Below are 26,857 nucleotides of genomic sequence, written 5' to 3' on the forward strand. Positions count from 1 at the left end.
ACGCAAGATTAGCTTAATAAATTTGAGCGTCTTTAAAATGTTTTTATTAGGTTTATTTTCGGTCTTAGAAAATTTGATCATAATTCTCTGTTTCGTGCTAAGCTCATCTGGCTTCCCATGTATTTTCGCTGGTAAATTTACATTCTTTCTCTGCTCCACAACATCCTTTTTAATCCCTTTTTCTTCTGCTACCTAAAGAAGTGGTTTGACTTTCTCCATACGATTTTTTGTCTTAATCTGGGTCATCAAGAAGCCTCCACCTCAAGATACCAGTACATTTCAAAAATTTTTATGACAAATCGTTAAATGTTCGACTGTGTTAGTCTAGCATCCTCTATACAAAGTATATATTACCTACCATATTTAAAAAAAAATGTAAGGACTTCTATCTGAGCAAATTGGCATATTTGTAATTTGTGTTTGATTAGAATACTCACATATTTTTTTGTAACTATACATATATGTATATGTATTCATATTCAATTGTCCATAAAATAGTAATGTTGTGGAATCATTAAATTAAAGTATTAAGTTAAGAGATAAGTTTAGAGAAATGAGGTCTCAGAATCAACCTTAATATGAATAATAATATTGACTATGTACGGAGGCTATTAACTAGGTGTGGCACAATAGTGACACTTGTAATAACAAAACGCTCTTTCGAATGATTGGAAAACCAAAAACAACACTCGGCGCAGTAGATGATGGTGGTTTGTCTTCAAGAATTTGACTTTTTGACGTAAATTATTCGTGTGGTAAATATGGCTGACGAACTCAATGTTGACAGTCTAATTCACAGGCTTTTAGAAGGTAAAGATAATTTTAATACGTATTTTAATGTGCATTATATTTGTTATATTCTTAACTGTTGTAATGGATTTAAATGGGACCAAGCTCATTGTTCTCAGTTGCGTAATTATCACTCTGTATGTAGAGGTAGAGGAACGTCAAACTCATAAATAAATCGATTATCCTCAATTCTTAGCTGGTTCTACATTAGAGTATCTTTCGAAAATATTCGAATGTATACTTATAAATTAGAATAAAATTGAAAATAATAGTAGTTATAAGAAAGCTTTCTATCTATAATACGATGTCAGGTCTTACACACGCAACACTTATTTATTTATTTATTTTTAGAGGGAAGCTTACGGCTATAACTTAATAATTAAATATGTATATATATATATATATATATATATATATAACATCAGTAATATAATTAAAAGGTATATCATATTGTATGGGTTTATTGTTGTTTTATACTCATTAAACATTGGATTGATTTAAACATTTTTATTTCACTTTATTACGCTGCTTATTGACGGGTTACAACAGTATACAGACTGCAGCAGGAAACCGCAAGGAGAAAAGGGAAATTGAAAGACATCTTTTCAGGAGAATGTATGGTCACTTAAAAAATTCTTGTGGAAGTATTCAGCTAGATTGTATTTTATTCTTCCTTTAGTAATCAGTCATAAAAGATATTCAAATCCAATTTTTACAGTTTTTCCTTTGTTGTTTATTCTTGTCCACATTTCTGACATACAATATGAAATGTTTTGCAGGCTGAACCCTTATTGATGAAATTCAATATATTTATAATAATTAAGTATCCTACTTGTTTATTGCCTGCCTCTAAGTCCACAACCTTATTTGGAATGTAAATACAATAATAATTGGGGTTCTATAAGTGACATTATAATGTCTCTTACTGGTATCATAAAAACTGAACATCTCTGGTGATTTCATATCTGATATTTTGCAATTATAGAAAGTTTTTATTTTTTTATTAATTCTATAATAATATAAAAATTACAAAAAATCTGCACAAATTTATAACAGTTTGCTTTTGGCAATGTGCCTGATAGTCTATGTAAACAATTAATAGGCTAATTACTCTTGACTGTTGAATGTTTATCTGTTTATTGTATATTACAATATAAATTTATTTAAATAATAAATTGAAAAGAAACCTGTCCTATTCATTAATATTTTGATATTTATGCTTTTGAACCCATATGTGAATAAGTTGCTTGTAAAGTGTTAAAGTGTATGTGTTAAATATAGTACTGGTTAAATATGATTGTAACATGTCTTTAGTTGCTACCTTGGCATGCATTACAATTGTTTGTCATTATAAATGAAGTGTATTCACTGAATACTAAAAACTCTGCCTTAAATTATGAGTTATCATAATGGAATATAATTTATTCAATTAAAGAATTATTTTAAGATTTTGTTGCCTGTTATAAGTTTGTTATTTGAGAAATTACTTCTGTGAATCCACTTCTCATTTAGGCAAGTAATTATACTTTATTTATTTGTAATGATTGATGTTTATTAAAAGTGCATTACTTTTATTGAACGTTATTATATAGATTTGTATTTAATGTATATTGAATGTAGAAACTATATAACAGTCAAGTTGTTCTATATCTACATATATTTTTATTCCAATATGTTAGTTAAATGCATTGTTTATGGCTTGAGGCAACTTTATTATTCTTATTATGCTTGCTTATTATGATTAAATATAAATAAACTGCATTATAAGACAGTATTTCTCATTATAGTAAGTACAAAGAGGTAGGAATATAGTTGATGATACAGAAAATAATGTTTAAATAACTTTTCACTATTTAATGTTTAAATAATTTTTAAAAATAAATTGTTAAAATATTGTTTTAGTTCGAGGATGCAGGCCCGGCAAGACAGTGCAGATGTCAGAGTCAGAGGTCCGCGGCCTCTGCACCAAATCCAGGGAAATATTCCTGCAACAGCCCATATTATTGGAATTAGAGGCACCACTTAAAATTTGTGGTAATGGACTATTACTTATATATAACACAAATTATATATATCTTTATGACCACTACATTATATGCATGGTTTTCAGAACTAGTAAATTCAATGAAATAGACAATTTTTAAGGGGATATCAAATAAAGTATACACCAGATTTTTAATTAGACGTTCAGGAACACAACTGTGAATTCCAAATCCAATTTGATACAATAGTTTTTGTGTGATGCTGGAACAAACATACAAACAAAATTTCAAAGTAAACCACTTTCAACATCTATTAGCTATATTAAGACCCCTCATTAATTTTTCTCGAAATGTCTCCCATGTTATCCCAAGGACATTATCTAGTTAGAATTTTATTCTTATATTAATAAGATTAAGTAAAACACTTTCAGTATGTCTCTGTTTTTTTAATTTAAATGAAATGGCACATTCTACATCAAAAATGGTCCTAGTTTGATACATTCTATTTTGTTAATACATGTAAAAAGATGATCACTGATAGATAGATAGATACTCTTTATTGTTTCCTCCAAAAGATTACAATAGTAAACTTATTATGAATATAAATAATTACAAGAAATAATCACAATGAGAAAACAATGGGCGACCTTATCGCTAAGAGCGATCTCTTCCAGGCAACCTTTGGATGGAGAGGATAATTATAAACAATTTGGTAGGAGGCATGATGAAAAATTTTGTTAGTTCTAGATATGGGAGATGTAATACATATAATAATATAAAAATTATCCCTACTCATTATATATATATATATATATATATATATATATATATATATATATATATATATATATATATATATATATATATATATATATATATACATACACACACACACACACACAGATAGATATACTTACATACATATACACATATACATACATGCATATAAACGCCTACACAAATACATAAAAATATATAAATACTGTTCACGAAAAGTATAATAATAAGTAAGAAATAAGTATGCTAACCAGACATATAAACATATTAAGGAGATGACAACTTGCTCAAATAAAAGTCCTTAAGTTTTGTTTTAAAAGTAACCAGACATTTTATATTTCGTATGGAAACTGGTATAGCATTCCATAGCCGTACAGCTTGCACCATAAACGATTTGTCATAAAAATTTGAGAAATGTACCGGAGTCTTCAGCTGGAGGCCCTCAGAATTTATTTACATAATTTACTTACATAAACATTGAATATACAACTGCTATTTTATATACCACTAGAGGCCTGCCCTGGCTCACATAGTTAAAAATAAAATGCAGTCCATTATTGACCATTATTGGCTACTAGTGTAGCTTCCTATAGATGAAAGAATGTTTAAAATCTGTTAATTATTTTTTGAATTTATCCTTACAAAAATCATGCTTTTATTTTTATAATGTTACTTTATAAAGATTTTAAAACTTAAGAGCAAATGCATATTAACTAAAATTGATTAAATTAATATATTCACATCATTCCAAGTCTATTTTTATATATATCTCTTGCTTTTGCATTTTCATAACCCATGTCATGAATGTCCATTCTTAAGATCTGACTACTATTTATGATCAATACAGAACAGAATACATTGTATGAATGTCCTTATTATTAAAATAATAATTAGTTGTTGTCTGTTGTCATTGACGGAGAAAGTTCCTTAAGACATTGCAATACGAAGTTTTATACATGTCCTTTTTATTACTATTAAAATTATAAGAAGTGGTGGATCAGAATGGTGGTGGTACATCGGTAATATAATTTAGTTTCTCTATAATTACTGTTCATGAGTTTTTGATATTTTGTACATGTGTGTTTACATACTAATTGCAATAAGATTTTACTAGAATTCATAATAACAATCTTAGATAAAACGGCGGAAAGCCGCCATCAAGAATAACCCGTAACGTCACAAATGACTCCAATGAAAATTTTGACGTAATATGTCGAGATTTGAGCTAAATGTTACAAATACATTGCAAGTTCAGCCATGAATGCAGTGTAGATAATATAAAAAGTAATATTACAATTTTGTCATAATTCCCAAAATCTGACTGGGTGCTTTGACCCAATTGTACAAATACACAAGTAGGGAAGAACAAGATATTTTTTTAACTACTGGCCAGTTGCGCAAAGTACTAGCAGAGCGTCATTCGGCCGTCAATGTTGGTGTGAAGATAATGTACAATAAAAATAATATCAAAGACATGTTTGTCAAAAACATGCAGCTTCTTATGTACCTTTTATTGTGCCTGCGACGAATGCGCGTCCACTTCCACCACCGCTATAAGTGGGGAAATAAACTGCCAATTTGTACCCTTAATTAATCCGGTAGTACCACCGCCAATACCACCGCGAACCACCTCCGTGTGCAGTACCACGTGTTAGTCCCGTCAGCACAACCTCTTCAACTTTCAGTAGACACGAGCAAACCTCCACCACCTTTGCCCGCTTCCATCAAGGCGCCTAATAGTGTAAAAAGAACTGCGTCGGAACCATTAGCTGGACCATCTAAAGTGAGAAAAATTACGCCCAACTGTACTGGCTGTGCCCAGTGGAAAGTGAAAAGCACCATATTAAACGAAGATATCCAGACATTGGCTGCTACTGAAAAATCAAAAAACAATATTGTAAAACAATTCAAGAAGCATTTGGATGAACTAACAAATGTATTGGAAACATTCAACTCGTTAAACCTGCTGGAAATGGACCTAGAGATTGAGAAAGAATTACCGAATTCTTTCGCAAGTTTTCCTAATGACGACATATTGGTAAATATTTTGAAAGCGTTGTCTCAGCCGAGTTTGCTCTCGACGAATGATAAGAGAAACTTGAAAAATATTTTTAAAACGTGGCAGTCGAAGGAAAATGGGTTTAGTTTTCCGCCGGCTAAAAGTGGGCTTGCGGACCCCAGTAGGACGGAGAGCGTGGCGGGTCCGTCGACATCATTCGTGACATCATTGCCGCACGCGCGACTACCCTCAGTCTTGCCTCTGCCACCACCTCCGCCTCCGCTTACGCAGCTGCCGCCGCCGCCGCCACCACCGCCACCACCGCCGCCCCCACCCCTTACGGCTTCCGTTATCGCCCCTCTACCGCCCACTGGCACCTTCATTCAGCCTCCACCGCCGCCTCCCACGTCTCTTGATGTCGCTGTTCCATCGCCCGCCACCGCCTTCACTCAGGCTCCACCGTCAGCTGTATACCCGGGCTGGCCGCCTGTCGCGCCGCCACACTACAACTACATGCCACAACCAAATTTTCCCAATTACAATTGGTGGTAGGGAGACAATTCAATACCGAACAGGACGTATTACAGTGAACCGGCTGCGCAGTTAGCCGTGCCTACCACCTCTACGGACTTATAATCAACATCACAAAATATCACATATTACCATAATAGACAGTTTTAGTGAAATAGTGTGGAGTTTGTAAATAATTTACATGAGGTATGTAGACACCAGTCAGGTGCTGTGCGAAATATAATAGTTTTAAAAGTAACCTGTACATTATCACTATACATTTAACAAGAAAAATGTTCTGTACGCTTTTAAAAAAAGGAAATTTAATTTATACGGTATTATGTGTCTATTTTTAAATCTAATAATTTTAAAATACTTATTATAATATTAATACTTCAGTATAAAGTATATCATGCTGTATCATTATGTATTGTAAAACCTTATGTCCTTAAATAGTTCCTAGCTTTATAAGCTAAGAGATAAGATCCCGGAATATAACTTGTCAATATCATACCCCAGAGACTTCATTCAAAAAATACCAAGATCTGTGATTGTCATAACTACAGAAACACGTAACGTATGTACATGTGACAGTGTGTGCGTTTGTACTTTGTTAGTGCTTGAATAAGCGCGCGCTTTAATGTATAATGTAGACTTACATTATATAGGTAGATAAAGCCTCGAATCTTAAAAACGGTTTAACTTTTTGTCAGTCATTTGTAAAATCAGCTGACTTGTTTTTTTTTTATTTGTATTTTGTATACTTACGTGCACAACATATCTTGACATATCAATATTTAATTATTTAATAAATAAAATGAGTTTTTGCGTATTAAAAAGGAGCAAAAATTATAAAACAAAAATAAATCAAATGAAATTAAAACTTTTAACCATAAATATAAATTTAAATGCTCACGTTATTTTAATAAAAAAACTGCATAATTTTTTTTTTTGTGTTGCAAGTTTTTGAAAATACGAGGATGGTCTGAAAAGATTCCGACCTAACAATGATACATTTTTTTTTTCTTAAATTTTTTATTTATTTTTCTCCGTAGTCTCCTTGTAACACATTACGCTACGCTGGGAGCAGCGATGTTCTCATCTCTAATTCGTTGAAATAGCACTCGGCGCAGTTTTTAGATGAGGGAACAAAAAGAAGAAGCCTGGGGCCAGATCTGGAGAGTAGGTAAGGCAGATGGTAATTGGTGGATTTTTGCCACGGCAAGCGGTGAGGTGTTAGACTACGCGTTGTCTTGGTGAAACAGGATTTTCTTTTTCTGCAAATGTGTCCGTTTTTCCGCAATTTCTGCCTTCAGCTTGTCCAGTAAAGATGCGTAGTATTCTCCTGTAATGGTTTTTCCTTTTTGAAGATAATTAATTAAGAGAACTCCATGGCTATCCCAAAAAACAATCGACATCACTTTCCCAGCCGGAAAAAACAGTTTTTGCTTTTTTAGAGCCGGTTCCCCCTTTGAAGTCCACTGTTTTGACTGTACTTTTGTTTTGGACGTATAATGATGTATCCAAGTTTTATGTACATATTTAATAATCGGCGCCAAAACTTGAATTTATTGCGCTAACAAAGCGTTGGAAATGTTCATTCGAACACGTTTTTGGTCTAGACGCGGCACCCAACGCCCGGACAGTTTTCTCATGTTTAAATCTTGATTTAATATGTGACATACACGTTATTTGGACATTTTCATTACCTCTGCTATCTCTCTCTCACTCCAATTCAGCGGTTGTCTAACACTATTTAGTGAACTTTAGCAATGTTATCGTCAGTAGTTCCAATTTTTGGACGTCCCGAACGTACAGCAACAAAATTTCACTGTGGTAAATGATGGTGCAGAGTTCCCATACACCGAGTCCATCTTATCTTTGATTTGCGTAGGCGTATTACTTTTTCAAAAACAAAAATTTAATAACAGGTCGGTACTCAATTTTTTCCATTCCAAAAATCGTCTCACTCAACTGAAAACTGCGCGTCCAAAATGGCCAAAACTTTGGTGAGTAACTGTCAAAATATGCATACCTACGTTCACCAGCTTTTATTACGAGTGCCGACATCTTTGGCGTAAGGTCGGAAATTTTTCAGACTACCCTCGTATTCCCTATAAATGGATTAAAATTGTCGATATGAGGTGTTTTTTTTTATTGAATTATTTTTAATTGTTGTATTCTGTGCTATTTTCTTGCATAATATATATATAGGATATTTATATTGCTATGTACATAGAGATATTATTGAGTATTATGCAAACTATTTAAAGTGCATTGTTATGACACAATTATTTCAATTATTAACAAAATAGTCATTATTCTCAAGTGACTTCAAAATGGAGATTTTAAATTAGACTATATACGTATATTATATCCAAAGGATCTGTGTTATATGATCTATTCCTTTTAAAATCAAAATCTGAAGTTCCGTGTACATTTATAGTATAGATATCGGTACGAATTAATCAAAATGATCTTCATTTTTATTTAAAGTGGTAAAAGTATTTATATTAAGGATTAAGAAACAATAGCATTAAGAACAAAATAGTATTAAGAATTTAAACTTAAGGTAAAATACAATTCAGTTTTTACATTAAGTCAATTGTAATTAATTAACTCATATTTCCATTCCCATGCGTAAGTAAAAATAAAAAAAATATATATATAATATACGGGATATACCCGTATAAAATTAAAATGAGAAGATTTTGAGATATTCTTATTTAAAGAAATCGGTTAAGTAAAAATTAATTCAAAATTCAATTTCTCGCCTATAACCCTGTGTACCTATGATAAAGTTCTTTTTTTCCTTATACCGTAGTAATCATCTATCTGAGATTGAGTATACATACATACATAGATCCACAAATACCGATTTTCAACTTTCACAATTTTAATAATTTTTAAATCAATATGAAAGAATTACAAAGTTCTATATGTCGCATTCTTATTCTTTATGTACGCATTATTATTAATAAATAAATAATATAATTTATTGTATAAATGAAATTAAATGTAATAAAGGATTATTTAATCGACGACCTTGCCTATTTACCTTAATCTAAAGTAATAATTTCTAGTCTGGTAGCCCAGTCACGAACACAATTGTAAGTGTTGAGATGGTTGGATGGAAAAATAGACGATAAATTTTAATATTTCTTATATTTTATTTTATTATATATGCTAGACATGTAACGCAAGTGACAGAGGAAATCAGAGAACGAAATACAATATGGCGTGCGCCGAGTTATTCTCAGAGCGATAATAGATGGCGCTACGTGTCTCCTTTACATAAATATGATTAATAAATTTAACATAATTACAACACGCCTGCTTAAATTTATAATCTTTTACATAATCTAAATTAATCTTAACTCTAACCTGTTCCTCAAAAATTTTATTTTATCTAGACTTTTAGTTAACATGTCTGCTAAGTTAAATTTTGTATCAATTTTTATAATATCAATTAATTTCTTTTCATAGTTCTCATTTATATAATGATACTGAACTTTGATATGCTTTGAATTTTTTGTAAAATTTCCGTATTTAGCAATTGTAATTGCACCTGAGTTATCTTCATATAATTTTATTGGTTGACTAAATTTTACATCAAATGATTTACTTAGCAAGTTTCTAATAAAAAGTACTTCTGTCACTGCCTCTGACATAGCAATATATTCTGCAAAAGTTGAACATTTAGCTACTGTATTTTGTTTACGTGTTTTCCAGAAAATTAAGTTTCCAAACAATCTAATAATAAAACCGGTTGATTTACATATACTTCTGACGTTACATAACCATTTAAAAAACTGTCTCTACATCCATCTGTTCAATAAATAAATTATTTTTACAACTATATGACAATAAAATTTTTAAAGTTTGCATTTTTCCTACTGGTGAGTAAGCATTATCAATGAATTCCTTTTGCTGGAATTCTCTTACAACTAATCTAGCTTTATAATTATTGCTTTTCCTTTTAAAAACCCACTTAACATCAATAACTTTTTTATCTTTTGGCTTATCAACAATTTGCCATGTATTTTTTTTATTTAAGCTATTTATTTCTGAGTCCATTGCTATTTGCCATTGCTTATAATCATTGGAGTTCATCGCCTCCTCAAATGTACATTTGCATCAATATTATTAACATATATAAAATGTGAAACTGGATTACCATATCTAGAAATTGGAGTTATGTTTCTTTTTTTCCGATCCTACCACTACATCCTTGTCTCTATTATTATTTAAATTATCATCATTTACAAGATCTTTCAAGGCATTATTAGAATTTGTATCATCAGTATCCACATAATTTTCATCACTTTCATAATCAGTTTTTACTATATCTTTTGAAGTTTGGTTTTTGAAGTTTGGTCAATTTCTAATTCTTTATCTTTCTGATCATCTAGTTTTTCTAAGCAAATCAGTTCAGTATTTTCTTCAACTACCTGTACATGCCTAGTATTAATTATTCTATTATTTAACAAAACTCTATAACTATTTTCATTATAACCTACTAAAATTCCTTCTTGTGCTTTATCATCCCATTTACTTTTTCTTAAAACTTCAGGAACCTTGACAAAAACTCTACTTCCATAAATTTTTAAATGCTCTACATTAGGTTTTATCCCAAAAAATATCTCATAAGGTGTTTTATTTTCTACAGTATTTGCAATTGTTCGATTTTTTAAATATGCTGCTGTTTTTATTGCTTCAGGCCAATACCTTCTATGAATTTTAGCTTCTCTCATTAAACACCTACCTATATCCATAGCAGACCTATTGTATTTTTCCGCTACTCCATTTAGTTCATGAACGTAGGGTGGACATGGTAATAACTCTATATCCTTTTGCCTTATAAAATTATAAATATCCTTATTTAAATATTCTTTGCCATTATCGCACTGTATTTTCTTAACTTTTTTATTGAATTTATTTTCTACTAAATTTACAAATTCTATGAAACAACTAGCAACTTCAGCTTTACTTTTAATACAAAATATCCTTGTACATTTACTATAGTCGTCGATAAATGTCATAAAGTATTTTTCTCCACAATAACCAGTTGTGTTATGTGGACCGTTTAAATCAGTGTGAATTAAATCTAAAATTTCAGTAGTCTTAGTTCTATTATTTTCAAAAGGTACATTTGTTATTTTACTTTTAATACAATTTGAACATTTCATTTTTGTGCTTTCAATCTTATCAGGCAAACCGTGTACTAATTTATTATTTATTAATTTATTTAAATATTGAAAATTTACATGACCAAGTGCTCTATGCCATTTCTCTTTCTGAGTTAAATTTTATTGAATATGCAAACATCTCATTTTTTAATACAAAACTTTTTATACAATACAAATTATTTATTTTATCAGCAACAATTATTAATTCTCTAGCTTTATTATAAATTTTTGCATTTGCATGTTTAGCTACTATTGTACAAGTTTTAGTTATTTTTAAAAAAACTTAACAAATTTTGCTTAATACCTTCGACAAAATAAACATTTTTCAAATCCACATGTTTTTGATTATAATAATTCATGAAATAGATTTTAACAGTACCTATTTTAGTAGATTTTAACATTTTGCCATCTGGCAATTTCACATAGACAGTATTTTTCAAATTTATAAAATTATAAAAATATGTATCGTTATTTATTATATGGTCGGTACATCCACTATCTAAAAGCCAATTAATTTCACTGTTATTATTTTAATATTATATATTATTTTTATTATATTATGTTATTATTTTTCATTACCGAGTCGCTATTGGCAATATTTTTCTCTTTTATTTTAGAACATACATAATCAACTGTTCTTTGTTCTTCTGGAATTATATCAAGAAAATCTCCTATATAACTATAGCTTGGTGGAAGAGCTTTAAGCAAGTATCTTAACTTCTCCACTTCATCTATTTTTCCTCCAGCCGCTTTGAACTCATTTATTGTTTTCTCGAAAGAAACAAAAAAATCTTCTAATGTTTAGTCTTATCTCTTCAATTTTTCCTCTACATATTATCTGCATAGCTGTAGACTGTGTTAAATACATCTTGTCAAACTTCTTTATCATTTCATATGCTGTTTTGCATTCACTAATATATTTTAATTGTTTATCTGAAATTGTACTCATTATTATAGTCCTTGCTTTTAAATCCTTCTTTTTCCATTCCGCTTCTGCATTTTCATTTTGGCATCTTGTTAATGGCGGCCTCGTGGCATTCTTTGTATTCCAACAAAGTTACTAACCTTAATTTCCAGCTTGAATAGTTTGCACCATCAAAAATAGGTATCATAATATCTTCTATTTTCTTATTAATATAAATTTATATACTTTCACGATAATTTTTTTTTTCGTTGCGTGTCACTATAACCTCAAACTTGAATAGCACTTTTAAACTTTTATACTTTGTATTTCACTTATATCAATCAGTTTTTCTTTTTAAACGACGCTCTGCTTCCATGTTGAGATGGTTGGATGGAAAAATAAACGATAACTTTTAATATTTCTTATATTTTATTTTATTATATATGCTAGACATGCGACGCAAGTGACAGAGGAAATCATAGAGCAAAATACAATATGGCGTGCGCCGAGTTATTCTCAGAGCGATAACGGATGGCGCTACGTGTCTCCTTTACATAAATATGATTAATAAATTTAACATAATTGCAACAGTAAGAAAAAGAAAAACAGAAAAAGTTGACCCGCTTTTTTCGAAGCATTTGTATAGAGACACTATCTATATAATAAGAATGTAGATTTTGCTGTGACTTTGAGAAAGTTGCGCAGCGTTAATTGTAAAGTTAATTGTTAAACGAATATTTAGAGAATAACAATGTTGCATCAATGTTGTATCACTTAGTAATAATATGATATTAATATTTAAACAAATTTATTTTCACATATTTACTATATATAATTATTAATACAGATCGAAGTACAAAAGTTTTCATTTATCTACTGCAACAATAAGTAAATATAATGACATTATCAATATTACACTTTTTCTTAGTACAATACTGTAACTTTTCACTATTATGAATATTTATATAAAAAAGGGCTTTAAATTACCATTTACGTATGCACCATAGTTCTCAGTAATAGCAATGCATGAGTGAAATCATAGGTGTCAAAGTATATTCTAGAATATACATATTAATTTTAATGTTTATAAAACAGTCATCTTTTTTTATTAAGTGGGATAATATATTTTATTATTTTGTTAGTTGTCTAAATGATCACCCAAGTATAGTCAACCTCAAATTTTAAATAACAATTAAATAATTTGGATTTCTGTCAAAATTAAGCCTAGCTGCTTATCATACCTCGTAAATATGCAATCCTCTATCTTTCTTTGAATAAAGACATCTATTAGACTTTGGGTGCCGACGCGTGTTTGAGAGTGTTAAGTTAGATCGCAGCGGGCGACTGGGTGTTCATACTGAACTTTAGTACTATTGTTTATCTTGTGTCAATATATATAGTCAAGTAACTTGATGCAGTGTTGTCCGTGTGTTTCCTACATTGAATAGGCCACCGCTTCCTTTCCAGTACCTGTCATAAGAGGCGAATAAATGAACTTAATGCTTGAGGAATGGGCAGCACCGTCCATTTTAAAACATTACTAATGGCCTAACTACAGTTACCAACTCGCTTGTCATCGTGGCAACTACTGGCAAAATCCTCCCAATGCTAAACACTACAAAGAAATGACCACCAATACTCGGCAGCTGCACTATTCCTGACCAAGATAGCAGTCATGGTAACAGTAGAGCAGGGGGTGCGAAGAATTTTTGGAGGAGATTAGTCTACAAACAAAAACGACTGGATCTGGCAACATATAACGCACGAATTTTAATGAGATGAGGATCAGAACATTATTGAATTGAAAAGAAATGTGAACAAGTTTCACTGGAATATTAAAGGATTAAGTACCTGAAATACAAATACATGGGGAGGATACGTAACATTTCATTATATTAGTTTTTAACCGTACACTGCTGAACACAGGCCTCCCCTTATTGGCAGATTTTTCCAGTGGTTGCCATGCTTGACAGGAGAGTTGACAACCGCAGTTAGTCTTTATTAATGTTTTACGACGCTGCTATCCCATCTCCATCATCATCTATTACGTTCATCTATCACCATTCCTCGACTATTACGTTCCCTTAATCGCATCTTACGACACCCACAGGAAAGAAAATGGTTGCTTATTATATACCGAGATTACATGGCGATTTTTGGAATCTACTGGAGGATGTTACTGATGATCCTCAAATCCGGTAATTTGTTCCACTACCGGGAGATCCACCATCTGATCCATGGTGGTTTCGGATTCGAAGTCCACAAGTCTCTCATTAATAATGTCTTTAAAGATCGAGAGTGTGTCGGCAAAGGCATATCTGGTACTCAGAATTAACCAAAAGGTATTCGCTGAAGGTTATACAGGTATACGCGCCAGCCGTAATAGACTGATCATCATGATGTGGAGGGTATGAGGACATTTCAATAATCATACATTCCTCTAAATTTCAATACACTGTTGATAAAGGATTGCAACGCTAAATTGGGGGAAAGGAAAGAAAACAAGACGAGAATGGGAAACTGGCATCGGGCGGTGAAATCCTAGGGGACAACAATTAGTTAATTAGTTGATTTCATGGAGAAGGAAGGACTCTGTGATGAAATACTTCTTCCAAAAGCGGTCACACAAGAAATGAACCTGGGCTAGCTCTGATGGATGCACAAGAAATGATATAGACTTCATCTTGACATTTAATCATCATTTGTTCAATCATGTCTCAGCGATCAATAGAAGTGATCACTGAATGGTAAGAGGCATATTAAATCTGAATATTAGGCTGAAATGGTTTCATCTGATGAAGCCTACGTTTCTTATCCAGAGCCCCGAAGTGTTAAATCGTTATCAGTACCTGGTAAATTGTGAAACAACGGACGATATCAACAAGTCAGTAAAAACTGTCCAAACAGTGAAGCTTTATATGCCCCAACGTTCAAAAAAAATCCAAAAACTAACTAACATAACGGTGTTAAGCTCGAAACGTAAATCAGAAAGTGCGGTAGTTCTGTTCTTCAAGAAATGTGACAATACCCTATTAAAAAAATATACACCGATATCCTTACTGAATTGTGACTATCACCAATCAAACTCGACGATTTCTTGCCACCCGAACAAGCTGGTTTCCAAAAAGGTTATCATCTCGGCCATTGTCTACCCACTGCTGAACACAGGCCTCCCCCATAGACTGCTAATGGTTCTGAGCCACCTGCATCCACTGACTCTTTGCAATGCATTTGAGGACGTCACTCCATTTATTGGGGGATTGTCCTACACTGCGTTTGCTCGTACGGAGTCGCCACTTCCTTCCCCAACGGTTATCGGTTTTTCGAGCTATGTGACCAGTCCATTGCCACTAAGTTGCTTAATCACTATAATTCTTTGCGTGATAGAATCTGCTGAATTAGGTTATTTGCTGAAGAACCAAAGTGACCGACATAGCCCGAAAGACGAGCAAGCTGAAGTGATAATATGCTGGTCACATAATTCGAAGAAACAACTGATGGGGAAGAAATATTCTTGAGTGTCGGCCCCATATAGACAAATGCAATGACAACCCCAAATGTATCGCAGTGAGTTAGTGAATGCAGGTAACTCAGAACCGTTTCTTACAGCGGTCTATGGGGGAGGCCTATGTTCATTAGTGGTCAGATAACGGCTGATATGATGATAAGAATAATCTTTGCTTTTATCTAGAATTTTATTTAGATTTTTATTCCCCCTCCCCCACATGATCTATTGAAATTGGTTACGATATTTAGCTGTGAAAACTGAAACAACAGAGACTCAATTTCAAATTACATAAATATGGATTCACATTATATATACATACACATAAAAATTGTACTTACTGAACAAGTTAGAATATTTTCATATATTATACTGAATATCTGTTATTATTATCATTGTTATTTAAGATACGTGTTGTAATTTCAGGTGATATACACGGACAATATACAGACCTACTACGTTTATTTGAATATGGCGGCTTTCCACCAGAAGCTAATTACTTGTTTCTTGGCGACTATGTGGATCGCGGCAAGCAATCTCTTGAAACAATATGCCTCTTACTTGCTTACAAAATTAAGTATCCAGAAAATTTCTTTCTTCTTCGTGGCAACCATGAATGTGCCAGCATAAATCGTATTTATGGTAAGTAATAATTTTCAATTTTTTTTAAATGATAACAGTGATCACAATCAAAAATTTCACACATTCCTGTAAAATTATTTATTTGTTACTATTCATACTCATATTTTATTCTATTATTTTGTAATAACATACAAATAACATACATCTATATCATACAAATGAACCGCTGAATGTGTTGCTAAGCGCAAATATCGAGAACAGCTTAACCGATTTCGCTAATTCTTTTTTTAGAATATTTCTGTAAGTACAAGGATGGTTCTTACGGAGAGAAAAAATTAAAAAAATGCTTGAAAAAGTCTAAAACAACACTTTTCTATACTCTCATACAAACGATTCGTAATAATACTTGAAATTTCGGAAAGGCAATACAATTGAGTGACGTTAGTATCGGGCGTCCCGAATAGCAGAATAAGAAAATAGAGTCAGCTAGTTTTAAATAATATCCTGGATGTACTTAAAACTCATTTTCACTCAGTGACCATATTAATTTACAGGCTTTTATGATGAATGCAAACGTCGATACAACATCAAGTTGTGGAAGACTTTCACTGATTGTTTCAATTGTCTTCCCATTGCCGCCATTATTGACGAGAAAATATTTTGCTGCCATGGAGGCCTATCACCAGACTTGCAGGGTATGGAACAAATCAGGCGGATAATGAGACCTACTGATGTTCCCGATACAGGTAAATATGTCATCAGCTCTCACATATCACATCCAACAGGTTTAATTAAATTAACTTCTTAATATGTACATAATTAAAAATAATAATTTCTACTAATTATTGTATTTTTGTAGGTTTACTTTGTGATCTACTGTGGTCAGATCCAGACAAAGATGTCCAAGGTTGGGGGGAGAATGATCGCGGCGTGTCTTTCACCTTTGGCCCAGATGTTGTCAGCAAATTCCTAAACAGACATGATTTGGACTTGATTTGTCGTGCTCATCAGGTAACTAATTTAATTCATTCAAAACGTACCAATGCCATCACATGGCAGATGTAACAATCATCTGTTCTTCGCATGAAGTACCTTACTGGGTAGATGTAATTTAAAAAAATGAGGCTCTTTTTCTACACACCTTGAATTAATATAAATGACGATTACATCCCTATAGGAAAATAATTTAGGTACTTACATTCTCGAGGTATATATCTGTGCTATGGCCAGCAAATCTTAACATTAAACCAAAAATAATTTTTTTTTTTGTTAAAATGTTTATTATTGATTAATTAGCGATAAAAGCAAATATAAGTGTCAAAGGGATTTCAGTGGAATTTTAGCTTTCATCACCTTTCTCTCATAGCTAAGGTTGCTGGTTCAGGGCTTCCGAAATTTGCATTGTCATATTGTTGTGTATATGTACAGAAAATAAATAATAAATCATCCCCAGACTCGCCCTAAATAAGCCGAGGATTTCCGAATACTTGCACCAATTTCTAAAAATATAGTGCATGCCGGCTTATTTGCTCTCCCGCGAAAAATTACACTAACAGAACTAGGACAGAAGCCTCCATACACCCCTGTAGTTTTTTTTTTATACAACTTAGAATGTCAAACAAGCTGACGGTCCACCTGATGGAAAGTGGTAACCGTCGCCTATAGTCATGAGCAGTACCATGGACATAACAGGGTATACTGTTTCGCCCATGATACCCCCCATGCGTTGCCATTCCTGAGGACTCAGGTGTTATTCCTCCGTACCCAGTAAATTCACGCCATATCCCACTCTTCAAACCGAAACACAGCCATGCAAACACAACTGCTTTACGGTTGAAACACGAATGGGACAGAGGTACCCAAGCAATCGACTTTTGTACAAAGTCTCCCTGTGGTGTGTTATATTATAATAAGGACCGATTTGTATAATGTGTGTGTGTGTGGTGGTAATGTAAGAGTGTAGTGCCACCAAAGTATTACAAATATTGCAGATAAACTAAAGAATAAATATATTTCCATTCTCATTTATTGTATGTCATGTATTAACATTCTCATTTATTGTTTGTCTCAGTCATGTATTAACAAGTCTGATATTATAATGGTACTCTTCATTTTGTAACAGGTAGTAGAAGATGGCTACGAGTTTTTCGCGAAACGACAACTTGTAACGCTGTTTTCCGCTCCTAACTACTGCGGAGAGTTCGATAACGCAGGTGGTATGATGTCTGTGGACGAAACGCTCATGTGTTCCTTCCAGGTAACATAATGTTCATAATGCCTTATTATAATCAAATATTATGCATATTTTTTTAGTTCAAAAACGACAAAATACTAAAATTGCATTAGTATGTTATACAAAATGTTGTAAAACTTTTAATTAAGTGTGGAAACAATTTTATAAATGATTTAGTTATGCTCCTATATATGTAACACTTGCAATGCCTGTGGTATTGCGGGTGATCATGGGCGGTGGTAGTCATTTACCATCAGCTAAGCTTCATACTCGTTTGCCCCGTGTTATATAAAAAGTTTTGTATGGCCCTACCTTTCCATAAAATATAATTGTACCTACTTTGCTATTTTTTTGAACAGATGAAAACTTTCATATTCTTTATAGATATTAAAACCGTCAGAAAAGAAAGCAAAATACCAATACAATGGCATCAATAGTGGGAGGCCAGCTACGCCTCAACGATCACCGCCGAAGAAGAAATAACTGACGTTTGGGATCCAGTGTGCTGCACAGTGAGAGGAATGCTACAAATAATTAATTATATTATGTACTATAATTATTATGTTTAGTGTGGTCATTGGACATAGCCGAATAATATGTCATGTATTGTTAAAATTATTTATCAATTTGCTTGTGCCTTCTTATTTTTAATTTTTATTATTATTAATGTGAGTGATATTAATTTATGAATTTAGTTCTACATTTTGTCGATATTGAGCAGACATGAGCTATTCGGCGATGCCTCGGTGACTTGCTTTTTCGATCCCTGATAAAACACAGCCTTTAGATCGTATTTGTACCTTGTTGTGTTATTCTAACATGTTGATGTTGTAGTAAAATTATTTCGTTAATTTTAAAGAGTTTGAAGAATACTGAGCGATCTTAAAGATGCGGGCATTGGACTAAAGCGTCGTTACATTTTCATAATTAAATATATATTAAGTTGTAGTGGATCGGAAGCACATTTGCTTTGTTTATTCTATAACTAATGTGCCTATAAATGTAAAGTATGTATAGGTCGTATAGGTGACGATGATTGGTTAATTTGAAAATTTTAGTTTTTATTAGGCAAAAATTATCAAAACAAACAACTATGAAGTCTCTCATTGTTGTGACTTTAAATTATAACTATTTCACTGACATTTATTTTCTTGAAGTAAAATAATCTTCTTGTAGGGCTGGCCTAAACAAAAAAAATCACTGTCACTTACTTAAAAAATGTTCATCACTTCTAAATGTATAGAAATAAAAAGGATGGCTTAATAAAATAGAACTAACATGCCCTTCAGGAAACTTTTCTGTGAATGTCTTGTTTCATGTAAAATGATTATGGTGCCACATTACCTTGCATCATATAACTAAATCCACATGCTTGACTTGTATATAAATATTTAGGTATGTTAGTTCATTGCCTCCTTCCTGTTTCAGTAATATGTTTTTAAGATCAAATTGGAAACAGTTGTTTAGGGAGTGAGTAATCAATTAATGTTATTTTGCACTCAGTATTATTCTTAAAAAATAAGTAAATAATGATGAAATTATATATTTGGCATGATCTCCTATGTGAGGCTTTGACAGTTTGCAATAACAAGTCATAGAATGGAATAATTTCAATGATTGAAGGTGGTAGAAACAGTATAGTCCTCGCAACAATAGTGCAATTGCTGTAATTATAAAATAATATAAAATTATATGCAGATTTTGCATTGTACAATTTTATTTTTAGCTATGTTAACATTGTCCAATGATTTTCATTAATAAATATAACTATTTAAAGTAAGAGATTTATTTTTGTTTTATTTTAATTTGCATTTATAATAAAGCATAAAATTCTGTAATTTCTTATGCTATTGTACTATTTTTGATGTATTTTGCTAATAGGGTATCATTTTCTCTATATATTTTATCAATATTAATTCATATTTAAACAAATTTATAATTTATCTGTTTATATGGTAAGTTTGTTGCTTACAATTACTTATTAAAAATCTTTTATCTGTTTGAACAATCCAAATGTATAGTGAAATTAGGTATAGTTGAACAGAATGCTGCTAAATTAGATTTCTATGTGGTTTACTGTCAGTATCACTTTAAAATGAACACTAACATTTTATTATCTCCTTTTATCTACACTAGTAAACAGTAAGTTTCTGAAAAAATTGAGTTCAAAATATGATATTTCGTTGTACTTTTCTCAGGTGTGTACAATTTTCTGAAATATATAAATTTTATTCAAATGACTGTGCATTATCAATTTACTCCTTACTCTCCAACTCAATATCTGTCCAAATAATTTCATGAACTGGCATCTTATTTGGTATTAATGATTTGATTAAATTCTCATGATTTTCCAATCTGTCACCAATTTTAGTGATAAAATCTTCATTTTTTCTTTGATATTTTTGCATATCCATTTGCAAAGCCTTGAGATATCCTCTTTTTGCTAAAATTGTTTTCTTCAGTTGGGCAACTCTTGCTTCATATTCCTTAGCAAGTGATTCTAATAAAACCTTCTGTTTTTGTAGATTGACACAATCACTGGCTTTTAACTGTGCTTTAACATCACCTAATTGTGGCCTCCTGAATAAACATTAAAAATATATTGGTATTAAGTACATAGAGGTACAAAAAAAATCCTGTATAGTTCTTTTAATAAAACTTAATTAAATATTATGAATAAATGTGAAATTGAGTTTGTTTGTTATGTTATAACACCTTAACGGCTTAACCAATCTCTATGAAATATGGTATACACATCCTATATAGGATGGAAATAGAATCTTAAATGATTTTCCCAATCTAAAAACATTACTTGGGACCGGTCACATAGATGAATCTGCAGGTAAAAACTAATATAATTAATTTAATGAAGTTTTGTTAAAATTATAACAGATATTTTCAGACTATCCTATGGTCAGGTCAATTATTTGCCAAGGTCACCAGACCACTAGTGATCCTTGCAAACACTTGAAGTAGTCAGTGAAACCATTTATAAAAGGGGCGGGGGGAGGAAGGGGTTGTTAGTAATGGAGACTGAGAATCCCATTTCTAGCAATATACCCAACCAGGTCGACCTCCCTGCGGTTCCCCCTGGAAACTATCATGGTTAATTCCTGATGAATTTATCATGATGGGCTAACTGGCCTGTTTTCATTCTCATCTATCACCCTTCACTGGTGCTCCGCCAGCATATCCCATTAGCGCAGGCAGAGTTACCATTACCATATCATTTTCACTCATAAAAAAAAACCATTTAAAAAATGATAAACAAGAAAACAAGTGGAAACAAAAAATGTATATACTAGATGTGCTACCATTTGAAAAATATATGTAAGCATATTCCATTTTTAGACATATTTACATTTACTGTATATATACCCTTCAGGTTAAAATAAATAAAAGTAGAAATAAAGTTGTGTGAACTGTTTGAAGTCCAAATAGCTTGCAGTGTTTGACAAAACAGAAATTGGGTCAAATGGTACCTCATCACTAAAAAAAGTTGTGCTTACCACATTTTTTTGTCTGAATTAATTTCTGCAAACTTTTCCTTTTGTTTTTCTAGTATTTCCAACTTTGCTGGTATATTCTCATATCTCCACATTGTGCTAAGTTCTTGTACCATTTCATCTAAAATGCCCTGTTTCAAACAGTTAAACATAGGTACCCATTTTACTCGTCGAAGCTTTGCTTTAGGAACCGTTTCCAAGAAGTCTTCATTTCTATAAGACATTATGAACAGTAAGTAAATTATATTACTTAAAAAAAAAAATAGTCATCATATAGCTAACACCCATAAAATGCTCCAAAGAGGCGAAAGCAGTATCATCATATGCCCCCTTTATATATGTTTTAAATAAATTTAGCATTATGAAATGCCTTTTCAAAGCCATTAGTTTATTTAAACGAGTTGAAAACAATAGATGTATTAAAACATATCGTACTTTACAAGATTTGCAATGTTGCTGAATTCTTTTAAAATGGTTAAGTTATCAAAGGAAACTTCAGTGTTATTTAAATCAACGTCACTATTTTCGTCTTGGACTTGTTCTCCCATTATGTTCAAATATAAATAAACTTTAAGAAACAAATTAGAAATAAGTGAGTAAACAAATGATTAAATTAAACCAAACGTTAAAAATTTAAATTGAGTTAACTGAACGTACTGACATTTATACTGACAGCTAATTTGAAGGTTGATTGATGTCGTCGTCGTTGTCGTCCAGTATTAAGACCTTTGTCGATGATCCATAGATAAATAATATTTTGCAACTATCGGTTTAAATTATTCTTGTTATTTTTTTTAATAGGGCGTGAAATCTATGTGAATTCTCTCCCACGGATCAATAGGGATAGACCATGAGTAAACCGATAACTCTATCACGATAGGGCGGTTTTTTTGACAATTGCTGCAATTTTTTACCCACATGTCAATATCCTCGTTGATTGAGGGCCACCAAACATAATAACGAGCAAGAGCTCTCATAGTGAAGAAATAATAGTGAAGAAATTTCATTACAGAGTTCTTCAATGAATAGGGAACAATTATTCGACCATGACACATTAGAACTTTGTTTTCTAATAATAATTCACTACATTTTTTTAAATATGGTCTCAATTTTTCTAACAAATTATCTAGACGCCAACCAGTTTTTAAAAATTCATTCACCTTTTTAAGAATAGTATCTTTCTTAATTTCGTTTTTCAGAATGTCTTCAGATATAGCTAAGCCACGTAGCTTACCCATTTGGTGACGTGTGTCTATTTTATGAACCAAAACTTCTGATAATGAGGGTTTTTCGCGAGGGTTGGGCATTCGTGAGAGAGCCATGATATTAAGTTTGCCTTTTGTAAATATGACATCATTGTTATAGCTGCCAATCAGAAGGGCTCAACGCACTAGTCAGTTCTTACACAACTACATACACGTAAATATTGATAAAATTTCTTAATCCCAAAGAAAATGGCAAGCACCTTACGATGGATAACGGAATATTTAACCTCTGCTGGTTTTAATTTTCGCAAAGCAAACGCAATTGACTGCACAATATAATTATTTTTATGGTAAAGGTAACACTATCCCCTTTTTCAGACGCTTTACAAGCTAAAAAAACTAGTTGACTTTGAATAAAGCAATTAGGAGTATGGAGCGCAAAATTATTTTTTTGTTTGCTTTATTAAATATTTTATCCTCTGTTTCCAACCATTGCCTTTTGCGGCGATTTTCCGTCAAAGTATGTAAATTTGTGCATATACTATGTAAATGTGGAATGAAACGTTTGTAAAAGTTAACTAACCCAAGAAATGATCTGAGTTCTTGGGCGTTTCTAGGTAGAGCTGCTTTCTAAATGGTTTCTAGTTTTTATTTTGTTGGGCATTCAATATAATAGAATACACGGTTGAGCAAACACCTCGACTACGCCTCGGCCCACATTTGCACGTTCATCCATCAATGCCTCAGTTGCTGGCGGCTGCAGTAATGTACTATAAAACGTCCCTCCACATTTTTTTGCGAGCTAATTAAAATTACCATGTCTCATGGAAAATAGATTTGCGTCGAGAACGTTTTCGCGCTATGATTTTTTATAATTTTAAGTGTCGCCTGAAACCGGACAAATCGTATGATAGACTTCAAATGACATTAATGAATGAAGGCCCTTCTAAGATAACCGTGTATCGTTGGTATAATGAATTTAAGCACGGTAAACTAATTTTGGGGGCTGAAGAAAGAAGTGGTCCCTCTTTGACGGCTGTTACGAAGAAAACGTGCTTGCAGTGAAAAATTTGATCCAAGACAATAGACGAGTTACATACCAAGAGATTCAGCATATACTGAAGATTGAATTAGGCAACCTTCACGAGATTCTACATGTGCATCTACGGGTGCGGAAGATAGTTTCAGGCTTGGTGCCGCACAACCTCACTGATGTTCAGAAGCTGGCAAGGGTGAAATGATGCCATGATATGATAGACAAATTTGAAGCAGGCTCGTCTCAGCGTGTTTACAACATCATTATAGGTGATAAATCCTGGATTTATCAATACGATCCAGAAACAAAGCGCCAGTCGACGGTTTGGGTGTTTCAAAACGAATCAACGCCTACCAAAGTAAAGCGACCTAGATGCGGGGGGAAGATGTTGATCGCAAGCTTTTTCAATTTGACTGGCTACTTGGTGTCAATTCCTTTACTAAATCAAAGAAACATTAACGCCGAATGGTATACTACCAAATGCTTGGCAGAAGTTTTCTCTGTTGTGAACAACAAGCGACCAAACACAGGGCTCCGCGGGCTACTGCTCCACCACAATAATGCGCCCGCCCACACCGCAATCAAAACGAGAGACTTCTTAGACAGCACACCGGTCAACTCCTAGGTCACCCTCCTTACACCCCTGACCTAGCATGGTGTGACTTCTTCTTATTCCCAAAAATAAAAAATCAGCTCAAAGGGATACAATTTTCGTCGCCGGATGATGCGCTCTCAGCGTTCGAGCAGGCTGTAAACTAGGTGTCTGCGGCGGATTGGAAAAAGTGTTTCGAAAACTGGTTCAGATGCATGAAACTTTATATAGAGGCTGGTGGAGAGTACTTTAAAAAGATGTAATAAAAATATATATTCTATTGGTAAGAAAATTTTTTTAGTGTCGCAAAACTTTCTGAGTATCACACGTATATTATACAATATCTTTGCTAATTGTGAGCCGATTTCGATATATATTTTATTAATCGAAAGGGATATACTTCTCTATTTGTTTTATTATTTGTACTTCGGTTTTAAGGGTGGGATATTAGATTTAATTCTTTTACGCAACTTAAAATGGCAAACAAACTGACGGCCCACCTGATGAAAAGTAGTAACCGTTGCCTATACTCGTAGATATGACCAGTCCCACGGGTATAACACAGTATACTGTGTCGCCCATAATAGCCTTCATGTGTTGTCATTTCTGAGGATAAATCTAATAAATATAAATGTCGTTCCTTATGTACCTTGTAATTCACTACCATTTCCCATCCTTCAAACAGAAACACAACCATATAAACATAATTGCTTCGCGGTAGAAACATGAATGGACAGAAGTACCCAAGCAGATGACTTTTGTACAGTCTTCCTCTGGTTAAAACAAATTATAAATTATGAAAGTATCTCACATCAGTCTTTAACAATGGCAGTATAAAATAAATGTGACAAAATTAGTTATTTTGATTTAAAAACTAAATTATTGAGTCCATTTCAATTAAAATTTTATGAGACTATATATATTTCAGATAAAAAAAAGAAATTGCCAAATTGGTTTATATAGACGGACGGACGGAGTTCAGACATAAGAAAACATAATGGAATTGAGACCGTCCTCCTTTTTTTGAAGTCGCTTAAAAGCAAAGTCATATGTAATACTTATATAAATTTACATAAAGATTTTTTTCTAAAAATGTTAATTTTACAACATGATTAGTACTTAACCTGTACATACTATTTTTACCAATATTTGCTACGATTGACAGGCGTTTTCCGCCTATTGTACAGACTAAAGCATATATAAAATTTGTTATAATATAATGGCTCACAATAATGAATAAAATTGTCAGTAATATGGTAATGTGAAAAACTTAATTACTTAAAAAACAAATAAACATAGAGACTTATACATTAAAGAAAGATAAACAGAGAAATCACGTAGTAAACAGTGAAATCGATTCTGAGGCGCTATTTCTCTAAACCTCTTTACCTAATATTTTGATTTAATAGTTTCATGAAATGACTGTTTTATCAACATCACAAACTAAAATTTATAATTATTTTTACATAAATGTATTAAAAATTAAGAACATATTGATCCTTAAAATGAAGATTTCGCTGTGTTATTAAAATCAATTTTTAAAGGATTTGATGGGGGTGTGAATAAAATATATAATATCAGTTTTATATATTAATGTATATTTAGTTTTAAGTGAATGTAGATATTTAAGTTATCCTACCAAGGTGTAATATAAATTTTATAAAAAAGAACCTCAAAATATTATCACGGAAAAAGTCTTAAACAGATATTGGTAGAAAATGTCTATTTACATGCCAAAAAAGTTCTTTAATATAAAGGCCGTGTGGCCCCGGCATTCAATAGGTGACGCATCTTTTTCCGTAGGTGTTGCAAGAGGCGACAAAGGGAATTTAATGACCGAGGAATTGGTAGCAGTTTTCCTCTTAAGACACCACTAAATGCTAACTGCGATTGCCAACCCGTCTGCCAAGCGTAGTAACTACTAGCAAAACCCCCCAATGGGAGGTTTATATGTTTTAATAGGTAACACTATCCCTTTGATATTCCACTTGGTTCCGGCATAGAATAGGCCACCCCTTCCTTTCCCGTGGGTGTCGCAAGTGGCGACT

The 26,857-nt window shown here is 32.4% G+C and overlaps 2 protein-coding genes across 5 annotated transcripts; one reads left to right on the plus strand and one right to left on the minus strand.

Annotated features, from left to right (window-relative positions):
• Nucleotides 1–658: 658 nt before the first annotated feature.
• LOC113512822 (serine/threonine-protein phosphatase PP1-beta catalytic subunit) lies at nt 659–20,254 on the plus strand. 4 transcript variants are annotated; one of them, XM_052894727.1, is made up of 8 exons: nt 672–810; nt 1,339–1,404; nt 2,692–2,823; nt 16,082–16,297; nt 16,792–16,983; nt 17,097–17,248; nt 18,360–18,494; nt 18,855–20,254. In XM_052894727.1, exons 1-8 carry the CDS (start codon nt 762–764, stop codon nt 18,951–18,953), a joined length of 1,041 nt encoding a protein of 346 aa, XP_052750687.1. In that variant the 5' UTR covers nt 672–761; the 3' UTR covers nt 18,954–20,254. The 4 variants fall into 4 exon arrangements, with proteins under 4 accessions (XP_052750688.1, XP_052750685.1, XP_052750686.1 ...); XM_052894728.1 differs by lacking the exon at nt 1,339–1,404 and having other exon boundaries at nt 659–810; XM_052894725.1 differs by lacking the exons at nt 16,082–16,297; nt 16,792–16,983; nt 17,097–17,248; nt 18,360–18,494; nt 18,855–20,254 and adding an exon at nt 5,234–9,349 and having other exon boundaries at nt 659–810.
• Nucleotides 19,593–22,634, minus strand: LOC113512821 (uncharacterized). Its single transcript, XM_026896750.3, has 3 exons — nt 22,412–22,634; nt 21,980–22,189; nt 19,593–21,050 (listed from the first exon to the last, which is right to left on the minus strand). The coding sequence occupies exons 1-3, from the start codon at nt 22,522–22,524 to the stop codon at nt 20,726–20,728; spliced, it is 648 nt and encodes a 215-aa protein (XP_026752551.2). The 5' UTR covers nt 22,525–22,634; the 3' UTR covers nt 19,593–20,725.
• Nucleotides 22,635–26,857: the final 4,223 nt, after the last annotated feature.

Source organism: Galleria mellonella, unplaced genomic scaffold (genome assembly GCF_026898425.1).
Source record: "Galleria mellonella isolate WM207_F2 unplaced genomic scaffold, CSIRO_AGI_GalMel_v1 utg23, whole genome shotgun sequence".
Taxonomy (NCBI): Eukaryota; Metazoa; Arthropoda; class Insecta; order Lepidoptera; family Pyralidae; genus Galleria; species Galleria mellonella.